The sequence below is a fragment of the Lissotriton vulgaris genome, chromosome 3_1, assembly GCF_964263255.1.
Source record: "Lissotriton vulgaris chromosome 3_1, aLisVul1.2, whole genome shotgun sequence".
NCBI classification, from domain to species: Eukaryota; Metazoa; Chordata; class Amphibia; order Caudata; family Salamandridae; genus Lissotriton; species Lissotriton vulgaris.
This window is the reverse complement of record NC_141689.1, coordinates 386,034,641-386,058,301: the sequence shown is the minus strand read 5'-3', so window position 1 is coordinate 386,058,301 and position 23,661 is coordinate 386,034,641. Positions and strand designations below refer to the sequence as shown.

The window sequence follows — 23,661 nt, the reverse complement described above, 5'->3', positions numbered from 1 at the left end:
GTTTTATTTAAATAACATTTAGATAACCCTTTCTGATTTTGATGTGGTGCTGAAGCGCTTCGCCAGTGCACCACATTGTTACTCGCGTGCACTCTTTTAGTCAAAAAGTTACGGGTTGCAATTATAAGGCACAATAAGTGCTATAGCCAGAAACAGTGGGTACTATACTAAGCAAATATATACTATAAAATATGGCAAAAGAGCTGCTTACACTTGGAAAGAAATGTTTTGCACTTCCACACCACATTGTGGGTTCTTACAACAGAATCGTGATCTTATTATATAATATCTACTATAATATTTATGCTTTGTACATTTGTTGTTTCGTCGCTGTATTAGGTCTGTGGACCAAAATGTGTCTCTCCCTTTTACAGGCACATTGTCATTTACAACACCAATAGCTCTAACTCTCGCAAACTCGCAAATGCGAGATCTATTGCATTGCAAATACTTGTTCTTAACTTGGTAAACTATTGTGGGTCTGTGATGGTGGTACTGCCTGGACATGGTGCCCCAGACAGTTAGAAGAAGGGGGAAAATCTAGTGTAACATGGCTGACTCCTGTGGCATGATGCATAATTAAGATTCCACTGCCTGCCTCCTAACAGGCAGCACAGGCTGCAGTCCAAACACAGAAAGTAAAGGTGGGTGCAGTAACAATATGTCTCAGGTTCACGCCATCCCCCCCATATGCCATGGGAGGGGCAACATCAAGTATAGCACACGTCATACACAAAGGTAGTCGAGCAACATAGATTAGTTTTAGGTGCTGGAGAAGTGTCTGGCAATCATTTGAAATCTACTTGTCATCTTGTTACATTCTGCTCCCTCCATCTGATTCCTTGTATGTAATTTCCTACCCCCCCCCCCCCAAACCCGGTCCCTTGAATTCTAGCCAGTTTAAGACCTTTGATGTGTAGCCTCCTATTTCTGTGTGTGTGGGTTAAAGCCCGTATTCCCATCCACAGCAACACTGTTTTCATCGTTATATAGTTTGTTTTTGAGAAAAATACAAAATAGCATGACCGAATCAACAAAGCTTTCAAATGCAGGGTGCAGTCTGCCATAGTGGGGGTATTGGCTCTTCTATCCCTGTGACCCCTTTGACTGCTTAACGCAGTTACTGTGGCAACAGTACTTTGAATACACTGCTCTAGGCAGAAGTAAATTGATACACATTTTCATCCCTCTCTTTCCTACATGTGCATGTAGTCATGGAGACACTCATTCAGTCACCTGTTCGCTCGTAACCCACTTACCTATCCACTAAATGAGTCACACAACATTGCAATCCACCAACTACCCACCCACTGATTAACTCACCCAAAAATTCAAATGACTAATACATCCATACTTTGTCACCCTCTCACCTTCCAATATCAAACACCAAACTCCATAGTGATTCCTGACTGTAAGAGTGCCTCTTTTGACATGGTTAGACACCCACCTGGAAAATGATGTGGTTTCGATTGTAGTGCACAGAGTTCCTGCCAACTAGGCCCCTGTGCCTGTGCTTCTTCCCTAAAACTATACCACAATTGGCCCTTCAGACCCCCTATAAGACCCTAGTAAACAGTACCTGGGCACCTAAGTAGCTGAGACTGAAAAGGGTCTCCTAGGGCACGCAGACTGCCGTTGCAGCATGCATGTCCAAGTGCAGTCAAAACCGACAAAGTCGACATGGCACACTTCCTGGGTGTGTTGACAACCAGCACTGCCCAAGGCACAGGTAAGTCACCCCTCTAGTAGGTCTTACAAGCTCTAAGGCAGGGTGCACTTTTTCTCAGGTGGGGGCATATCTCCATAGGCAGATATGCCCCAACAATATTTAGGTATATTCCCTAATATTGTTAAGTGTCAGTGAAGCCGTAGAGAATACATGGGCTGGACACTGGACAACTCGATTTCCATAGCACCATGATGACATCTCTGAACACAAGGGGTTATAGGGCGGGATCAGAAGCAGGGAAATATACATTTCATAATAAAAACATGGCCATAGGTCCAGGATTGGTTTCTTTTTAATATAGGCGTCGATTAGCTAACAAATCAGAAATGTGGTGCATATCCCAGAGCATCTGTCTGACCATTCGGCAGTCTTTTTACAGATTGAGTTAAGGAGCAAACTTGATGAAAGACGTTGGACTTTGAATCGATCCTTACTCTCAGATACACCAACAATAGAAAAATGTAAACATATTACAAATTAATTTTTTCTTTTTGATCTAAACACAGCCCCTTTAGATAAAGTATGGGATGCGTATAAAGCATATCTTAGAGGGACATTAGCTGGCATGAGTACATATCAAAGGAAAAAGGACAAGGCAGAATTCCAGGCACCAGAAGAGGCAATGAAGCAGACACAGAGAAATTCAGAATGTTTTCAAAACCCAATTACTGAAACGGAGTTAACAAAAAGCAAAGAACAATTTAGCCGACTACTTGGAGATTAAAGTAAGGCAAAGATGGGAAGCATATAAACTCGCAAACTATGAGTATGGGGAAGGTTGCGGTAAACTGCTAGCGTGGAAATAAGGGCAGACCAAGCTAGGAATATAATAAGTGAAGTAAAATGTCAAGAAACTGGAACAAGATTCACTGAAGATGGGGGTATAAAACGGGCATTTGTAAAAAAAATTCAGGACCTTTACAAAGAGGATTTAAATCCAGGTATGGGCCAAATAGCAGCTTTCTTACAAGATATAAACTTTCTGCATTTTAGTGATGAACTTAAAGAGGAATTATCGGCCCCTTTCACAATTGACAAAATCTATAAGGTTATTAAAAGCTTAAAGAAAGGTAAAGCTGCTGGCCCTGATGCCCCCCCAACGAAATCTATTCTCTTATGAAAGAGGAACTCGCCCCCATTCTGCTTGATTTGTTTCATATTGTAAAACAAGATCTCCCCGCATCCTGGGATCTGGCCACAATAACTATATTACTAAAGCCCAACAAAGATCCAAAACTCTGAGTCATATAGACCGATCTCCCTGCTCAACTCAGATTATAAAATATTCACACAAGTAATTACAATGAGGTTAGAGAGGGCAGTCGGTCTATTGATTCATAATGATGAGAAGGGTTTTATTAAGGGCAGGCATTTGCATGATTTAACACATGAATTAATAGGCACAATTGATATGGCCACAGTAAAATCCATGCCCCTAACGGAAATGACCTGCGACGAAGCTTAAGCGTTTGACAGAGTCAACTGGCTTTTTCTCCAAGAAGTAATTCAACGCTTTAATTTAGGCCGTCATTTTTTACTAGAAATTAAATCATTATATAAAAATCCTGTTGCCCGATTCCTGGTAAATGGCACCCTTTCATCCCAGATTACAATAGGCAGGGGTACCAGGCAGGGGTGCCCCCTTTCACCATTACTTTTCAACATATATAGAGCCGCTTGGCATTAAAGTAAGGGAGTTCCAGGATATTATTCCATTTTCGTGTAGTGGATGGGTGAAGAAAATAAGCCTTTATGCGGATGCCTAAGGATTTTTACGGGACACCTTCTAGACTCAAAAGTAGCCATTTGAGACATTTGAAAACGTTTTGGGGAGGTATCGGGATATGCAGTTAACCCAGTCAAAACAGAGGTTATGCAATGGAATATGTACTACAGCTGTGATCAGAATCGACGTAGCATTAGGTACTTGGGGATAGAGGTAGTCCAAAACTCGAATTATTGCCGAAGGTAAATTTTGATGAAGTAACATCTAAAGTCCGGGCACTACTGCAGAAATGGGATTCACTACCTCTATCCTTTTTAGGAAAGTCGAACCTATTAAAAATGGTAATCCTGCCGAAATACTAATTTTTATTTAATTAAATTCCATTGGAGTTTAAGAAGGACTGGATAACTAAGGCACAAGGTCTTTTCACTAGTTTCATTTGGGCCAAAAAAAGACCCTGAATAGCTTGGCGAAAGCTCAGGGAAAAAAAGGAAAATGGAGGGATTACTAGTCCAGATCTCCTGCAATACCAGAGGGCGTTTCACTTAAAAATCTTCAGGCAGCTATTGGTTACTCTACACCGCCGAACACCTGCACTTCCGGATCCACACCGACCCCAACACCACCCTCAGAGGAACACTCATCTACAGACCCCCCGGTCTCAGTTCAGCGACTCCACGCCGACCTTGCCAGCACCCACACACTCGCCTCCACGGACTACATCCTCCTCAGGGACCTGAACTTCCACCTCGAGAACAACAACAACACCAACTCCGCCACCCTGTTCGACAACCTCGGCCTCAAACAACTCGTCACCTCACCCACGCCGCCGGCCACACGCTGGACCCGGTCTTCTCCACAGGCTCCCACGTCGCCTTAGATCACACCACCAAACTCCACTGGACCGACCACGGCTGCATTCATTTCACCATCAAGAAACCAACCACGTACCACCACATCCAACAGCTGCCTCGCCACTTCTAGAGCAAAGTCACTGAAGACCGGCTGATCACCACCCTCGCCCAGAACCCACCCACCGACCCCACCAACCCAGACGCCGCAGCCCGCAACCTCAGACAGTGGATAGACGACTGCGCCAACACCCTCGCCCCACTCAAGGAACCCTCCAACAGCCACGCCAGCAAGAGAGCCTCCTGGTTCACAGACGAGGTCCAGACCTCCAAACGTGCATGCCAGAAACTGGAGAAAATAGCTCCACGAACGCACACCGGACAGCCACGCAGCCCACAAGGACGCCACCCGCAGACATCACCACCTCATCAGATTAGCCAAGAGATCCTCCTTCAAAGACCGCTTGGACAACAATGCACACGACAGCAAAGAGCTCTTCAGCACCGTAAAATAACTCTCCAACCCCAGCGCCAACGACATCCCACCCTCACAGGAACTGTGCAACTCACTAGCCATCTTCTTCCACCGCAGGATCGCTGACATCCATGACCGCTTCAACACCACAACCGCCGCGACTACGCCAGACTCCTCCTCCCCTGTGAATACCACTAGCGCCATCTGCCTGACCTCCTGGTCCAACGTCAACGACGATGAGACACGCAAGGTCATGAACTCCATCCACTCAGGATCTCAGTCAGACCCGTGCCCACAGTACGTATTCAACAAAGCAGACAGAGCCATCGCACCCCAACTACGGAAGGTCATCAACATCACCTTCGAAACAGTAACATTCCCGGAAATCTGGAAGCACGCCGAAATCAACGCCCTGCTCAAGAAGCCCAAGGCAGACCTCAAGGACCTCAATAACTTCCGGCCCATCTCCCTGCTCCCGTTCCCGGCAAGGTCATCGAGAAAATCGTCAACAGGCAATTGGCCCGCCACCTGGAAGACAACAACATCTTGGACCCGTATCAATCCGGATTCAGACAAAATCACAGCACTGAGACAGCCCTCATCGCCGCCACAGACGACATCAGGCACCTACTAGACAACGGCAAAACATCGGCCCTCAACCTCCTGGACCTGTTGGCCTAAGAGACCTACACTGGCTTCCCGTCGACAAGAGGATCACCTTCAAGCTCCTCACCCACACACACAAAGCACTCCACAAAGCCGGACCAGCCTTCCTTAACAGCAGACTCAGCTTCTACAGCCCCACCCGCCATCTCCGCTCCCCGAGTCTCGCTGGCTGTCACCCATTAGCAATTTCCTGCCCAAAGGTCCCCCAAAACAGGAGGTAGGAACTACTGAGCTATGCTTAAACCATTATGCACAGCATTGTAATGGCAGCACAATTTGGTAGAGGGGAAGAAGTGGCGCGTTGCAATGTAGCTGGTCTCATTCTTTTTGAAAATGTCACTGCCATAAAGTCGCCTAGTGGCTGCACCAATATGGGCAAAAATATAACAAGTATTGACTAAGCCAAAAGATCTCACCCAAGGGATCTAGTGGCTTTTCTAATGAGTTCTGGCGATGCTGTACAGCTTTGTTAAAAATCAAAATGCTTTTTGCTGATGTTGCACAAATAAGGCACTATGAAGGGAAGCATACAAAGCACATAAACGTTGTGGTGCTAACAGAAGCTCGCCATTTAGTAGGAGCATATGTGCATACCATACATGCACGTGCCTACAGTGAGTCGTATGCATTATTTTCTTCACCAATACAAGACAACAGCAGCCACTTGGATAGGCAAATAATAATATACATTTTGCCACTACCGGTGCAGAAGTGCTTTTAAAAAGCGAAATGGCCCAGCAGCCAATAGTAGCTGCCGGGCCGCTGAAAAATATACTTACTTTATTTTTAGTAACTGTGAGGGATGGGTGGCTTTAAAGAAGTGGGTGGGAGAGAAGTAATGGAGAGCAGATGAGGGGAGCATCAGGCAGTGGGAAGAATAAAGAATAATTTATAAAACATAAAAAAGGAAATAACTAGGAAGCAATAAACTGAATGGGGCGGAGCAACAAAGAGCACTTCTGGAACAAAAAGCAGCCCACAAAGCGTTTGAGAGGCATGGTGTGAGGATTTGGTATGGAAGGAAGTCGCAAAAGAGGGAGAGGTCCTGAACACAAATGCAGTATCGGGGAGTGCATAAAGAAAAAGGGAAAAACTGTACCCTAAATGAGAGCAGTAGAAGGATACTACTACTACAACGGATCAAACGTGGAGTAAAGAGGCAGGCCATCAACAAGAAGCAAGCTAATGAGTGTGAAATAAAGCCAACTCGTGCTAAGCAGTGGGCGGGCCATGAGCCCACAGTAAACTGTTGGTATGATCCGAAAGAGCCCTTTGCCTGTAGCTAAAAGCTTTATGATAATTATGAACATGCCATAGCAGAAACAACAGTTATATAAGTTGAACTTTTAAACTTACCTTCCCAAGGAGCACACATGTATTGACACAATGACAGACACTAATTCTTTTGTCTAAATGTATTACGATGATCAAACAATCAGAGTAGACAGAAATACAGAAACGCATTTATAAGTAGTATCCAATTGCACAAATGTAATCTCACTGTGTGCAGTTGGTACTAGATAATCACAAGAACTACTTACCAATAAATACAGTATTTTCATATTGTCTTTTAAATAGCGGAAGTTTATCTGGTCCAACAGTAATGATGGGGATTTCTTCAGTGACCGAATAGTCTAGAGGCACAAACTAAAAGGAAATGCACAGGTAAGCAAAGGACTAGTCAGATTAGTTTCGGTTCAGAAACATCCTTTAAAAATGCAAAAAGGAAGACATGATAATAATATCCAGGCAAATAACGTTCACAAAAATACAGAAATTATATGCTTTTTGCCACCACAGACATGTGGACAAACAGGTTGTCTGATTATAATACAAGATGTTGTTCAAGAGGTCCACTAGGCCTTTACGCCATACGGGGGATTTTGATCGAATACATGTATAGCGTAAAGGCCCAGTGGACCTATTGAACAACATCTTGTTTAAGTTTTTACCAAGAACAATGTATATCCAGTATCAATTTTCTTGATATCACTATAGTTGTCAACAAAGGTAAATTATTCTCAATTCCCTACAGAACATCTACTGCCTGTAATGCTCTATGACATGCTGAGAGTTCACACCCAACCTCACAGATCAATGCAATTCCCTACGGGAAAATGGTAAGAACAAAGAGAAATTGCAGTGATGAGAGCAGGCTTGATGAGGAATTTTTACTGGTGGAGAAGAGATTTTTGGCCAGAGGATATGGCTGAGATGTAACTGACAAGGCCCGGTCAAAGATCGATAAGAGGGATAGGAATACACTGCTCAAACGCAGAAGGCACACAAATGTCGCAAGTACCAGAAAAATACGGTTCATAACACCATACACCTCAGTAAGTACAGATCAATCAATCAGAGAATTTGTAAAGCGCGCTACTCACCCGTTAGGGTCTCAAGGGGGGGGGGGGGGGGGGGGGGGGGTTTGAAGAGCCGCTACTGCTCGAAGAGCCAGGTCTTGAGCTGTTTCCTGAAGGAGAGGTGGTCCTGGGTCAGTCGTAGGTGGGTGGGGAGGGAGTTCCATGTCTTGGCTGCCAGGTAGGAGAAGGATCTTCCTCCGGCGGTGGTTCTACGAATACGTGGGACGGTGGAGAGGTCGAGGCAGGTGGAGCGGAGCTGGCGGGTGGGTGTGTAGAATGTGAGGCGGTTGTTGAGGTATTTGGGTCCCATGTCGTGGAGGGCCTTGTGTGCGTGGGTGACGAGTCTGAACGTGATCCTCTTGCTGACGAGGAGCCAGTGCAGTTCTCTCAGCTGAGGCGAGATGTGGCTGTGGCGGGGGGTGTCCAGGATAAGTCGTGCAGAGGCGTTCTGTATGCGCTGGAGTTTTTTTTGTAGTTTGGCTTTGGTTCCAGCCTAGAGGGTGTTTCCGTAGTCCAGTCGGCTGGTGACGAGGGCCGGGGTGAGCGTCTTCCTGGTGTCGGTGGGGATCCATCGGAAGATCTTTCGGAGCATGCGCAGAGTGTTGAAACAGGATGACGAGACGGCGTTGACTTGCTTGGTCATCGTGAGGGAGGAGTCCAGGATGAAGCCCAGGTTGTGTGCATGGTCCGTTTGCTTGGGGGCGGTGCCCAGGACGTGGGGCCACCAGGAGTCGTCCCAGGCGGAGGGGGATGTTATGTTATGTTATGTTAATTTCGATTTATATAGCGCCAAATCACCGACAGGTCTCTTAGTGCTTGCTTTGGGAACCCGTCCTGGCTTTCCCTGCGAGATAACCCCTACTGGGCATCCCCAAGGTGAAGACCAGGCATCCCATCGCGGTGGGGCCGTAGTGGAGATTAGGCAAGCTATTGCCCAGAGTTGCAGAGTGTGAACCCATGATTCGAGTAGGCACCGAGGTGAGAATTATCGAGTCCGTGGACATTTTGAGCTCAAGATCCTGCCGCGTCGGGACTTGAACCCTGGTTCCAGGTAAGACCTCTGCATCAGGGTCTGCCTCCTCTAACCAGTGAGCCACACTTCTCCACGCTTCCCTGGGTTCCCAGGATGAGGACTTCAGTCTTGTCTGAGTTCAGTTTCAGCCGACTGAGCTTCATCCATTCTGCGACGTCTTTCATTCCTTCCTGGAGGCTGGCTCTGGCGGTGGCGTGGTCGTTGGTGAGGGAAAGGATCAGCTGGGTGTCGTCTGCGTAAGAGATGATGTTAAGGTTGTGTTGGCGTGTACAGTTTACTGCCTTAAATGTATATGCAATAAAATCTATATTGGCAGGACGATAAGGCCCCTAAAGGAGAGAATACAAGAACACATACGGGCCATACGTAACAACAACATGCAATACCCTTTTGCAGTACATTTTAACACCATACATGCTAACAGAGATTTACAAAATAGGGTTTCATGGTATTTAAACTAGAATGAGCAGAAATCCTTGTCCTTCATAACTCTTGACTTCTATAGCAAACACAGATCTTTCCTAGTTCAACTGTTGGTGATTTTTGGTCCTGGTCCACTGCTCCCAACTGATCTGTATTGTATTTTAAATTATACTAATTTTCCATGGAATGGTTATTGAATTCTGTTACATCCCGATTCCCTAAATAAGGTTTTCTTCATTTTGATGTCTTTGTGATCATTTTTCCCTTTTTTGGAAATTGCAACTTGCTTCTTTCTTATATTGTACCACAGTTTGAGGTAAGGAAATAGTGCTCAGCGACTTCACCTTGGGCACCAAGCCCCCATGGTGCATTGTACATCCATATAATCCTATTGGAGGTCTCTCAAACAATCACATATCACAAATTCGACTTAAGCCTTACGTAGTGCTCATCATAAAGTAAAATTTGTTATAGACGTTTGGCATATAGCAGAGTAGAGAAAAGCTGTATAAAAGCCAGCCAACACATATTTCAAGGAACACTCTTCTTTCTCAAGACACTCCTCTTTCTCAAGGCACAGGATTCCTATTAAATAGTGCATTTACCTTAGAAATTCATTGATTAGGAATATTATGTTTCCTTACGCTTCGCTTTCCCTCTTTAAACGTATAAAAATTCTAGTAATCTATCAACTGTTCACTGTAGCTCATCGTGTTAGCATACGGTGTCCTTTTGAATCCGCATTAGAAAAAGACAGCCAAACTGACTGTTGCAGCTCTCCCCACATAAGAGGCATCAAGAGACTCAGTTCTTTCAACAACAATTCAGATGCCTAAAATTAGCTATATTGTTGACTCTACGGGGCTTAGCCACAGCACACATCATGCCTGCAGTCTCCATCCCAATAGTTTAACAATCCGGTTTCCTACATATGGTTCCCTACTTGGGGTATAAACAATGCTCCGCGAAAGAATAAAGGAATATTGTCGTAAATGGTATGCCTATCTAGCTATTCTTAGTCAATCACATGAAAGCAATCAGTTTCATGGAGCACCCTCTGTTCCTTGCTCCTCCCCCAAACACAGTGCCCACATTTCATATGTATTTTCTTGGTTATCTGTCTTACTGTGAGATCACAAGCCCATTTTTCAGTTAATAAAATGTCCATGTTGCTGGTTTTCCTTCTGTCTGGATCCATCACCAATAAATCAAGAATTGAGTAACATATCTAGGAATCAGTCTTCGAGTAATCAGAAACATACTGTTGACGGAATACGGACCACATCAAGAAACAGGTGTGAGCACATCCATGCAAAGGTAAGCGCCTGAATACGGATTGTAGTTGTATTTTTAAGTGATTCAGATTCACGACATTGGCAGAACGCAGCAGCCAGACTGATCCTAAACCTGCCCAAGAGGACACACATGGCCCAGCATCTAAAAGAACTCCACTGGCTCCACATCCAGAAAAGATGCCATTTCAAGCTCCTGACTCAGGCCCACAAAGCCCTCCACATCCAAGGACCAGCCTAAGTGAACCACCACCTGATCTTCCACCAACCTGCCAGAAACCTCTGCTCACCTCGCCCTAGCTGAGACACCACATATCTGTTGCAGCCGCTCCTTCTCCCACCTCGCCGTCAAAGACTGGAACGCCCTCCACAGACGCACTGCACCCTCGCTGACCCACTTCAGAAGGGACTCAAGACCTGGCTCTTCAATTGATACCTGTAGCACAAAGCCTGAATACCCCTGTGGAGATTAGCCATGCTATACTTGACGAATTGGCTGGCTGCATGCGGTGTGTGGTTTCTCTAGTATTCATTTTAGATTCATCTGCTACCAAAATTCTGCAAATATATAGAGAGTGGCATGGTGCAGTTGCAGAGCTGAAAGGAAAGAAAAGTGCTCTTACCGGGTCCAATTGTTGAGGCACACGAATTTGGCTATGTGGGCTGTCATCTATTTGAAATCTAATTGGGTCAACCTTGCCCTTTCGATGCCCACGAGCCACAACAGTTTCACCACGCATCCAGTAGAAGTTGACATTTGGTCTCAAATCTAAGAAAATGAACAAACATAAGATGTGGGACTTGTTTACACTGAAAAACAATTAAATTATCCTGTGGAAGCAATAGTTTAGATGATATTTTAAGCTTAGCTCTGGCAAATACACCACTGATCACAGGCTTAGGTTACTTCAAGTATATAAAGGCATACAACCAACACGTTTCTGTTAAGAATTATGGTTTAATTGCCTTCTCACCCAATGCTGGACACTTCCGTAGTGCAAAGCTACTGACCAATTAATTATATTTTTTGGAAGGCTTTGCAGATACTTTCAAATAGGCAATTATATAAACTGCAAATATATAGGAGCAGTATTGACTCTTTGGAAAAGGTTTGCAGAACTTAAGCTCAAGGTTGGGAACTTGGGCTCATTGAGAAGGGACTCTACATATTTGTAGCTTTCCATAACCTAGACAAAGCAAAATGTTTGTCCCACCCCCTAAGTACTTAAACCGTTATTGTCCTGTTGTTGGTTTCAGAAGAAAGTAATGTATACCATTTCATACCAGCAAATCCAAGCCGAGTTGCTTAAATTAATTTAACAAAACAAACTTGTGCAAACTCATGACATAAAGGCAATTTCACAGTATGGTATAAGAGGCTTAGCCCCAGCTGCAAGGGGAGGGAATGAGACAGAAGTTGACCCAAGTGCTAGAGTGGATCCCCTGGTCTCCATGCCGCTGCTTAAACCATAAAGATTGTATTGTGCCAGCCAAGGATAAGGAGAGATTGAGGCAGTTTGACTGCAATCATTCAAAGACTGCATCCACCACAAAAAGTCCTGTGATGACTAACGGCAAGCAGAGTGTCACCCAAGACCAAAAGTCACTGCCAATACAAGGGTGGGAGCTTCACTTGTTTGGGATGAGGGTTTTAGTTTTGGGTTGTTCCCTTGCTTGAGATTGTTGCCACCATCACTGGACAGTGGCAGTCTGTAGAGAGATCCCGGACATCGGAGGAAGGAAGAGCTGTCCCACAGATGCTCTGGATTAAGGGTTTCACGCTGGGAACCTTGCCGATTATAGGCTCATGTTAACTCCTCCATCATTTAACTTGTGCTCATTGTACAATGAGCTCTATCGGCTTCATGAAAAGCGATAGTGGGTGTTGTAAAAGACTGGTGCACTGAAAGGAGCCGCCAACACACAAGCCTGATTAAGACTATTCCAAGTCAAATAGATTTTTGCCTATTTTACTCCCAATAGCACCTCTTAGAGAACACTTAACCGGCAGACATATTCCAAAATATACATTTTTAAAGCATAGATGCACCATACTTCTAAAATGTGGATTCCTAAGGACAGGGACTATCTAAGAAGGTTTGTGAGTGCTGTGCCCTGCACGACAGCGTTAAGCTGCTAACTGGAAACTAGTAACTGCTATCTTTCTTTGATCACTTGAGAGTTCCAGATATGCTAGAGCAAAAAAAACCTTTGCCTTCTTAAACTATGCAGGGCCCTTTTTCACATACCTGGATAATCAGTTTAAGGATGTGAACTATTGGTCTCAAAAGCATCTTGTTTACGTTGTTACCTTGTTGTTTAGCTCTTTTTGTGCAATATGGAACATTTTCAATTTAAAACTATATATGAAGGGTAAGAAATGAAAGGATTTCAAGGCCGAAGGAATTTCCAATAAACTGATGATTCCCCTTGCAATACGCAAAGATAACTTTTTCACACATACATTTCCTTCCAGGACTATACGTACTGAGCCTCCCACCCTGAATATGAGAACTATTTTAATCACATGTGTAACCCGAGACCTGTTTTGGTACCCTGCAGTGTCTCCGACCAATCTTTAAGTTCTTCGATGCGGAGACCAGACAGATTATTGTCCAAGCCCTGGTTCTTACCAGACTAGATTATGCTAGCTCCCTGTTTCTGGGCCTTAATCAGGCCGAGCTATCTCGTCTTCAGAGAGTTCAGAATGCGGCAGCTAGGATGCTTGTTGGCCTTCCGAAGTTTGTCTCGGCCCGTCGGACTATCCAGGATCTCCATTGGCTGCCGGTGGGGCAGAGAATTAAGTTTAAAGCTCTTTGCTTAACTTTTAAGATTCTCAAAGCAGCCTCCCCTCCCATCCTTGCACAGACTATCCAGCACTATGTCCCTGCCAGAGCTCTTCGCTCTGCTGGATCTAATTTGGCCATTGTGCCACGTTTCAAAAAATCTAGGATGGGCGGACGCTCTTTCTCAGTGTTGGCGGCTACTCTCTGGAACTCTTTGCCTGCCCCTTTGCGCTCCATTCCTGAGTTGCTTCCTTTCAGAAAGGCACTTAAAACCTTCCTTTTTACCACAATCTAGGCTCATCTTTTCCACCTTTTCTGTCGTGTTGTGTTATTATTCTCCAAAGCGCCGGGACGCCACTTTGCTGCGGCATTCGTGCGCTATACAAAAATCATATAACATAACATAACATAACATCAACATCACCAGGCAATTCCAATCACTTTTTAAAGCAACATACTCCTTTTGCTTCTAATTGTACACATTACGACAAACATTAAAACAGTATATAGCCTGTTTTACACTCTAGAGCCTAACTGCTTTCAAGCCAATATAAAAACAATTTTGGTAAATATTTTTTATTATAAGGGCCCATCACCCTTTAAACATTTGGAGAGCATTGTCCTGAACAAGACTTGCAACAAAGTAGATTCTGCCTGGAGAGAAAGACACACTGACTTTAAGGGGCACAAGACAACAGACAAGAGTAATTCTTGTAAGGGAGAAACATACCAGCCTAACACACTGGAGAATGGAATCTATAGGTAGTTCCCTCGCCCTGGTCTTACTCATTGGAGACTTTATTCATTACACTAACATCAACTTTTACATGAAAGCAATCTAAAAAAAATAAGAGCAAGTAGTTAGGAAATCAGTGTTCATTTCCTGAAAAATACTTGAGCTGTGCAACTGATTGGATTTTAATGTATAACTTTAACTTGTCTCATTTTAATTTAATAAGGAGTGACATTTACCCATAGGCATCAAGACACTGTAGTCACGACCATCCAATATTGAATAGTGTCAATCAAACCAAATTATCTCTAGGAAAAGCTGCCTAGATGTCATGGAGCCAGGTCTTAATTGCCTTTCTAAAAAGGCAAATGTTCGGTAATCGTCATCAGAGACTTAGGAGGCTAGTTCCAAAGTTTGGTGGCAGCAACTGAGAAAGCTCTGTTCATCATCTCTTCCTCTGAATGAACCCTTGGTACGATGACCAAACTGCAGTTGACAGAGCGAAGATCTCTTCAGGGCTGTACCGATGAAACATCTTTAATCCCGGCAGGGCTGGGAACGTGGAGGGTCTTATGAACACTATAGATGAATTTAGACAAAATGCGCTTCTTGATGGGAGCCAATGCAGCTCACCCAGGCCCACAGCTGTTGACTGGCACTTAGGAATGCCAAGAATAGCTCTTACATGTACATTCTGTGGCACTTTAAGTTTTGCCTGGGTGCCGAGGTTCGTATCCAGGTAAATGGAATTGCAATAATCTAGCCTGGACATGACCCAGGCTAGTGCAATCTGCTTTCGGGCCGAGAGGGGGGTAAAAGGAAAGTCATTTTTTAACTTCCTTACAAGCCAAAAGCAGGTAGCGACTGTACAGATGGCTTATCCATTCAGAGAAAGTTCAGCGTGTAAGATTAGCATAAGATTTTTTGCCTACTCAACTCGAATCTGGAGGGTGCCTAGAGGGTCCAGCCACCAGTTCACATGCTATTATTGATTTTTCGACGGCGTTCGGTAGTGTAGATAGATTGACTCTATGGAGAAAATTGGCTGAAATGGGGATTCCCAAAGGTCTTTAACACCTTGGCTGCTAAGGGTTTTCCCGCTGGGTGCTGATCATTTACGAACCCCATTGTTTGTGACAAGGTCAACTCGTCATAAGCGCAGGGCAGGTAAAGCCCATGACGAGTTGACCTTGTCACTAGCATGGAAGTGGTTAAACAATAATAATCTCCCTTCATACGTCAACATGGTGCAGAGTCCAAATGGGGGGGGGCGGGGAGGCCTAACCAAACCCATCCCTTTGAGGAATGGGCTAAAACAGGGATGCTTATTAGCGCCCTTATTATTTTCCATCTATATTAGCGATCTCTTAAGGCGTCTCTCTCAAAGTAAGAATTTCCCTCCAAAATTAGCTCGTTGATATACCTTGTTTAATGTATGCAGATGATATTGTTATACTTGGCCAGACCCTGATAGGTTTACAAATATCTTTGAATGAATTAAATTTGTATGCAATCGAAAATTTCCTGACGCCAAATATTAATAAAACTAAAGCAATCCCTTTCAGTGGCAGAAGGAAGCCCTTACCTTATATCTGGTCTTTAGGAGATGAACCAATAGAAACTGTAAGAGAGTATGTATATTTGGGTTGTATTTTTACTTCCAATCTGTTAGATACAGCCCACCTCTGCCACCTCTACCGGAAGGCAGATTCCCACGTTTGGGCTTTACAGAGATTGTCCCACTCCACGGGAAATAGACACTTTACACCAATACACCAAGTCTACGGTATGAAAATCCCTCCAATTTTATCGTATGCCATGGTATATTCACAAATTAAAACATATCAATCTATAAAAGTAAAGGAAGGGACCATACTCCGAAAATTGATAAAAGTGGCTCAGTCGGTGCCAGTTCAAGCCCTACGCCTTGAGGTATCGGTAACGGGCATCTCAACCAGAGTAATTTCAAATATTATTAGGTGGGCATATAATTTATTACATGTAGCCCCAGACACCTGAAGACATTTGCTAAAATTGGAGACTTTCAGAGAGGAAGCGACTGGGTATACTTTTAATAGGAATATGGTGAAAGCCTTTGAGGTCTGTCAATGCACAGTCGCACTTTTACAGCAGTGGTCCCCAGCACACCTGAAATTGTTTTTAAAACATTTGGCCCCTAGAATCAGCTTTGAATCTGATAAAGAATACTGCAGTCAATTGAAGCACTATAAACGGTTTGCAGAACAAATAGAATTTAAAACCTATGCTCCCTATTTGCGATTTCAATTAAAGCATGGAGTTAGGTGTTGCCTTCTACTCTTATGCTTGGGTATACTCCCATTAGCCACTTTTTTAGCTAATTGGGATGTTACTAATAATCCCAAAGGTTTAAGCGAATTATGAAAAGGTGGCCAAAAAGATTTTCTACACATTTTATTAATATGTCCTAATGGGAGCATAGTTGCGGCTTGTCAACGTTATAGAACCCCAATTCAATTAAAGTATAACGCAGTTTCTGCTGAAGATCTAAATGCGGAGGGAGAGACCAACCTCCCGTTAATGAATTTGTCTGTCATAATCCGTTTAAGTTTTTAAAAAGCTTTTTGCAGCTGTTTTAAGTTATAAGCACAAAACCGAAGATGTCACCATATCTAATCCTATTGCATGTTGTATGAGTAGGTGGTAGAATATTGCTACTGTACCAACTTGTAGTGAGCCTAAAAAGCAAAAGTATTTTATCTAATCATTTTTATGAGTATATAAAATTATTTTAATTCTGCATTTGTTGATCTCAGTTGAGGTCTGGATCAAATAAAAATGTTACTGTTCCTGTTTAAAAAAAAAGTTTACATGTATGTGAGCGATAAGTGTATTTTCAAATTGGTTTTCAGTGGGCACTACACTACACATGATAAGCACTAAGCTAAAAAAATGGACAGGGTTCAGGATTGTGTACAGGGCTGGATTGTGTTGGGTTTTTAAATATTGTAGAAATAACTAAAAGGAATCACGTATATAAGCATTCAAATTAACACAGTATGCTCGACAAATCACTGGGTAATTGATTGATTAATGGCCAACTAAGATATGTGTCTATTGAGGGCTTCAGAGTATACCTATAGAAATTCTGAAAATTAGGGGACACTGCATCAACATAATGACATTAAAAAGTTAAGAATCTGCTGATAGTAAGATGTGCGTCTTGAATCTGTCCTTGCCAAAGAGTTTGAATATAGCACTTCATCAAAACACATACTAAACAAAATGCATGTTTTTTCTCTGCATGGGGAAAGCAGAACTTTTGTGAGGGCCTATATACACACACAAGTGCATGCCACCACCAATCTTTGGACAAAATGTGCAAAGCTGAAAAGGGCTTGAAGGGACATCGTGGTAAATGTCAGCTGCTAGTCACCTAGCACGCAGACATCTGATATTTAACGGAATAGTGGGAAAGCAGTATTTCTTACATCTCCTGAAGAGAATGCAGCCTATCAGCCAAGACTACAGCCCAATGCAGACTTGTAATTCAAAGAGCAGAAATATGTGACACCAACTGACAAATAGAGCATCAGTTTATCTAATAGAATAGTCTAAGAACAAATAACTGGCTGTTGTTGAATCCTTGATGTGCGGAACCTGCTTTTGGAAGTGTGCCTGTACTAAATACCCTACAGGCAAATCTGTCTCTTCAAACTCTGCTGAGGGCGCAGCACCAAAACCCAAGGAGATGTTCACTAAACTAAGTGTGCCTGATGAAATCAAATCAGCCAGAGGCCTAACTTGCAGTAGTCTTTTTTTAGTGTGTTTTATGCGCACTATGAGAACACTACTGAAACTGATGCAGCTAATTTTGAGACGGCCAATCGCCACTTTGAGGACATATCAGAATACTCCCTGCTGTAGCACTCACTGTGCCCCTGCTTCGATGGGTTTTGGACAATGTATCAAGGGCACGATCCCAGTGGCACAAGATGTACACCCACCACTGCAACTCCTACCATCATTGAAGAAAGGAGATGTAGAAGTAACAAGTAAGCCAACACGTAGTGGAACCAACCCATGTAATGTTGGTAGCCAAGTACTCGTTCAAAATAGGGATCCTGAGTAACAATTTGAACTGACGTTTTGATACCGGTCATGAAAGATGGTGGCAGATAACCGACTGCCTTTTAAATGCTCTCAGTGGGAGACGGATGCCACAAACAAAACAATAGTTCAAGTGGATTATAAAAATAATCTGAATGAAAACATACTTTAATCAAGTTTCCGTCAGAATCATTCTTACCTGCTAAGCTCGTGTACGGATATTTATTTTCAGGGCTCAAAAAATCCCAAAAACGGTACTAGTCCTGCAGGACTAGTACCTTAAAAATTGTCCTCGACCTAACTGCAACCTACTTGACCTCCGTCTCTGAAATTGGAGCAAATGTGACAAGATAACAAGATTTAAAGGAATCTTTATTGCTCATTAACTTTGTGAGCAATCAAGATGCCTTTAAATCTTGTTATCTTGTGATTTTATCTGGGTGTGTACCTTTATTCTTAATTATGGGAAAACATTTTACAAACTACAATGCAACCTCTCTGTGAGATAACAAATCTGACAACCCACACACACAGCCAGCAATATCAAAATCAAAAGAACTTTGCGGGCTTCTCGTGGGTAATACAAGATCAGTGAGGCTGTTAGGCATGACAAAAAATATTGCATCAACATAAAAACATTACATGGACACAATAAATAGAAGTTTTTTTCTCCCAATGATCATATATCAAGCGTGTATAAATGTCAATCATAGGCACCCTTCCAAGCATTAAAATGTCATACGCACACAGACAATTTAACAGCTCTGTGAGACAAGTCTCACCAGTCATCACTAATCTGCCCTGGAACACGTGATGGTAACCATTGCCATATCGGAAGGTCCTTAAAGGCCAGTATATGGTTCCAACTTATAAATAGGCAACTGCTATTAAGGAGCAACAATTTTGTTTATCCAACATTTCGGGGTGATCCCCGATACTGGTACGTACGCTTTTTCCAGCTCGTAAAAGAAGTAAGCAGAAGAAGGCGTACCGAGATGAGAGGTAATGAGGAACGGGTTATGGCGCACCAGCTCGGCTCGCAGTGCAGACACAAGAGCGGTGAGGAAGGGCTGCGCGGTGTGCTCCTGTGTACGGCGGAGGAATGGCCGGTGCTTTTTCAAGTAGAAGGCCTCCTGCAAGAGGGCGTCGCAGGCGAGAGACCGTAGCTCGTTCAGATCCAGCCCGGGGGTCTCTTGGAAACTCCCAGGAGGTAACTCATGCCTAAAGGCAGTCTTCGTATAGTCCTGGTACCAGCGGTCCGCATTTAACGAGAAGGTCTGCGGGTAGACTTCAAACTTCCGTCTCTGCAGCTTTGTGAGCATTCGTATCCGCTCGCTGACCGATGCTGCAGCGTGCACAAGCCGCCGCTCTTCTTCCCGTCGCCGCTGCGAAGAAGCTTTGCTTTGAGCGGTCAGTGAGGCCACCACTGGGGGATATAACGAGCTGGGAGGTGGCTTTGGGGCCTCAGCGACCTCGGTGTGCAGAGCTGACCGAATAACAGGCGTCCCGTTTACCCACCTCCAGGCAGCCGCTCGTAGAAGCTCGCACTTCGCGGAGGCTGCCATTTTCCAAAGGTCAGGACGCCTCGGCTGGTATCTTAAACCACTAGAGCGCGCTTTGTAAACACATATTCTGGTGCCAGCGGCCATTTTAGGTGTATGAATTTAATACATTTCCTGCAAAGAGCACAGAGGAAGCGAGTTTATTTTTAAATTCCGCCAGGAAGTTCTTTACTCATTGTTAATGTGTCCCATATATTTATATTTTTGTTTGAACATTCTGTGCTTGCTGTGTTCGATATTGTGTTCCTTTTGCTTGCGTTGTTTTGATTCTATGGCCTGCTATTTTTCGCCAGGAAGTTCTTTAGTAATTGTAAAATTTGTCATATTTATTCTTATTTTTGCTTGTACAGTCTGTTCATACTGTGCTTGAGACTGTGTGCCTTTTGCCTGCGTCGCTTCGATTCTATGACATGCTATTTTTGTTTGTTTCATTCCTACAACAGTTCTCTCATGTAACGTAACTGGTTCTATTGTACAGTGCTCTGACACCTTCTGGTAAAGTCAGCGCTTTATAAAAATGCATTAAATAAATAAATAAAAATCCACCATCCACGCGATATATGTGTCAGTTGCTCCTGGGGATTGTAAATATACTGTATCTAGGATTTGTGGAATCTCCTAGAGGGAACCAAGAAAATAGCCAAAATGTAGCTAGTTTGTGTGTGTGTTTTTTTAACGTGCTGTGCAAGAAAGCTTATGTGTGTTTTTTCTTCTAGAAATGGCAGCAGCAAAACGTTTGCTTTACTAGGATTGCTGCCTTCAGAGCTTTCAGGAATAAGCAGAGTTGTATTAAAACATCAGGGCATATTAGCAAAAACCTCGTTAAAATTATCGCTGTTTTAGCGGTAGGAAACTGCCGCTAAAATGGCGATAATGAGCGTGCTAATATGCGTTATGGAATTCCAATAGAAGCCCAGGTTAGATGTGCAGGACATCTAACCTGGGCTTCTATTGGAATTATATAACGCATATTAGCAAGCCCATATTTGCCATTTTAGCGGCAGTTTCCTGCCGCTAAAACGGCAATAATTTTAACGAGTTCCTTGCTAATATGCCCCATCATTTTTTGAGCAGTTTTTGCATCTTTCTATGAGGTAGTGTATTTTTCTGGATTTTGGTGGTTTCAACCTGTTTGAAGTTTGTGATGGAAACAGGTGTGTGTGGTATCGCCTAGCTCAGCCTAGAAGGTTCCTTACAGACACCTGTGACGTACGTCACCTTTGGAATGTTTAGGGGGGAATTGGATTATGGGTGAACTGTGTTTGGCAGTTGGGACGCACTTATGTCCCGCTCTCCCTCCTTATATAATTAAGAACTTAGCCTACGCCTGGCCTCAGAGTATTCTTCACTACAATTTGGCGACGATTGACAGACCCACATCCTCCCACCATATCCTCACACCCTCGTGCGAGGGCATTCAGCAACCTACATTGCGCCCACAGACGCAGCTACTCCTGCTTGAAGGTATTCGGGTGGTGCTGAAGAAGCGGTAAATCTTCTTGAAGGTATTGTAGCGCTTTTTTTTTGTTTCTGCTCCCTACACCTTCGGATTCAAGATTTGCCTCAATTTTGTGTGTCACATTTGGTGGCCACTATTCAGCACGCCTTGCTACTAGGAGGGAGATTGGACACTTTTTATTAAAGGAACTTTGCATTTTATTGTAACTGCTGAATGGGGGCTTGTTAGACCTGGGGATCTCTTCTTGACAATGGTATACACCTTTGACCAAACAGGAACCCTTGCTTCTAAGTCAGGAAAAGGGGATTACACTCCTGGAAACCCCTGCTCACCCCCTTGATAGCTTGGCACGAGCAGACAGGCTTATCTCAGAAGCAGTGTGACAAGCATTTGTGAACACATACATTAATACAGTGAAAACACTACAGATGGACACCACACATGTTTCATAAAAATAAGTATTCTTTATATAGACTTATCACAAGACCATAAACAACAAAAATCCACAATACTATAATCAAAAATAATTTTCAAGATGGTAGAGATAGTTCCAAAAAATTATTTTTCACTTAAAAATAGTCTTTAGCAACAAATAACCCCAACTGGAGTTATCACAACGTCAAGGTCAAAGAAATCCCAAAGTATGGCGCTGATCGCAAGGTGCACGGCGTCGGGCCCAGAGTCAAAACAGAACCACAAAGAACAGTACCTTGGAAAAGCGAAAACAAAGTCAGCTCACGGCATCGGGGAGATAGGGCGTCATTGGCGTGTTGCGGCGTCAGTTCCTTGCTTTGGGGGAGATGATGCGTCGGGACCTGGATGCTTGCGCAGGCAGAGGAGTCGTTGGTTCCTGACCAGAGAGAAGGTGACGTCACAGTGGCGCAGAAACCACGGTTCCGTACGATGTCATGATGTCGATAGATTTTTGACCACCCATGTCGACGATCGGCTCCGCGATGATGTTGTCTTAGGAGTCGATGCGGCACAGCAGCAGGCTTCGGGCTGGCGTCGCAAGTCGGAGCAGTGCTCACGGCTATGGCAGGCTTACGATGTCGTTCGCTGGCGTCGATGCGGCCGGCGTCGGGGCTACGTTGCAAGTCGGAGCAGCGCTCACGATTTAGTTGCAGATTACGATGTCGCTCGCTGGCGTCGGTATTGCAGATTCCTTCTGTAGCACTAGAACAGCAAGTTCCAGATGCAGGCAAATAGAAGTGGGTGAAGTCTGGTATCTCTGAGACTTCGGTCAGGAGGCAAGCTCAAATCAAGCCCTTGGAGTAATATTCTGCAAGATGATGAAAGGCCAACCCAGCAACACAGCACACTGGCAGGGGAGCAGTACAGCTCCTACAGCTTCCTTGGTTCTTCTCCTTGGCAGAGGTTCTTCTTGTTGTTCCAGAAGTGATCTAACGTCTTGGGGTCGGGGCCCCCCTATTTATACTGCAAAATCCTTTGTCCTCTAAAGGCAGATGGTCCTGTACCTAGTCTAAATCAGTTCTGTGCAGTCCTGGAGCACTTTGTTTACATGACTCCTGCTTTCCTTTGGCATGGTGGGCCAGGGTAATCCAACACACCACAGGAGGTGGAGCCAGCATTACGGAAGGCAGGCACAGCCCCATTCAGACCCAGGTGCTATTCCTCCCACCCATCTGCATGCAGATAGGTTTATTCAGCCTTGTGCTGACTCACCCTGTCTCCTGGAATCCTGCAGCCCATCACTCACAAAACCAGACACACAATACACAAGCTAGCAGAGGCATGGTTAGGCAAGAAAATACCTACTTTCTAAAAGTGGTAGTTTCAAACACAGAATGTGAAAACCAACTTCACGAAAAGATGTATTTTTATCAGTCTGAGTTCAGGCATACTAAATTTGAATTTCTACCATGTTCCCTGGGTCAGTTAGGATTATAAGATGTTACAATCAAACTGCCCATTCTATGGCCAATGGGGACTGGTAGCCTTGCAATAGTGGAAAATTAAAATGCCCTCACGCATCATGTCAGCAGCCATTTTCCTCATTTACGTCACAAAAGCGGCCATCTTGAATAAGCCCGCCTTGCTGTGTGCCTCAACAGTGAATGTACCTCACAAGCGCATTTCTACATGGAGACACGCACACCCTTTAGCGTGTCATCACCTTTTCCAACAGCTGTCTTGTGCGAGATCGCTTCCCCTTTCCAGTGTGCTACTTTAAAGCATTACAGTGGAAACCTTCCTGTATGCTTGTTACACAGTAATGCGCACACCCTTCTGCGTGTCATTGGTCTCGCCCTCTGCATTTGAGTGTCTACAGTTATACGCACACTTACTACAGCGTGTCTTGGTTTTACATCACCCTCTACATTCGGGTGTCCACAGTGATTCGCACACTATCTTCCTTCACATCTGCATGTCAACAGTGATACACACACTCTCTTCAGCGCGTCCTAGTACAGGATAGTACTCGCATTAAAGTGTGTTTTGCGGAAATAAGCACA

General features: G+C 44.0%; 1 protein-coding gene across 1 annotated transcript in view; it reads right to left on the bottom strand.

The window, feature by feature from the left end:
• Window positions 1–19,815, bottom strand: part of MRPS30 (mitochondrial ribosomal protein S30) — a 61,608-nt gene extending 41,793 nt beyond the window's left edge. The window contains exons 1-3 of the mRNA XM_086960609.1: window positions 19,155–19,815; window positions 11,179–11,324; window positions 6,989–7,094 (exon numbers count right to left, since the gene is read on the bottom strand). Coding sequence (XP_086816735.1) covers window positions 6,989–7,094; window positions 11,179–11,324; window positions 19,155–19,812 — 910 coding nt within the window. The 5' untranslated portion in view covers window positions 19,813–19,815. The remainder of the gene's footprint in view (window positions 1–6,988; window positions 7,095–11,178; window positions 11,325–19,154) is intronic.
• Between the last annotated feature and the right edge of the window lie 3,846 nt (window positions 19,816–23,661).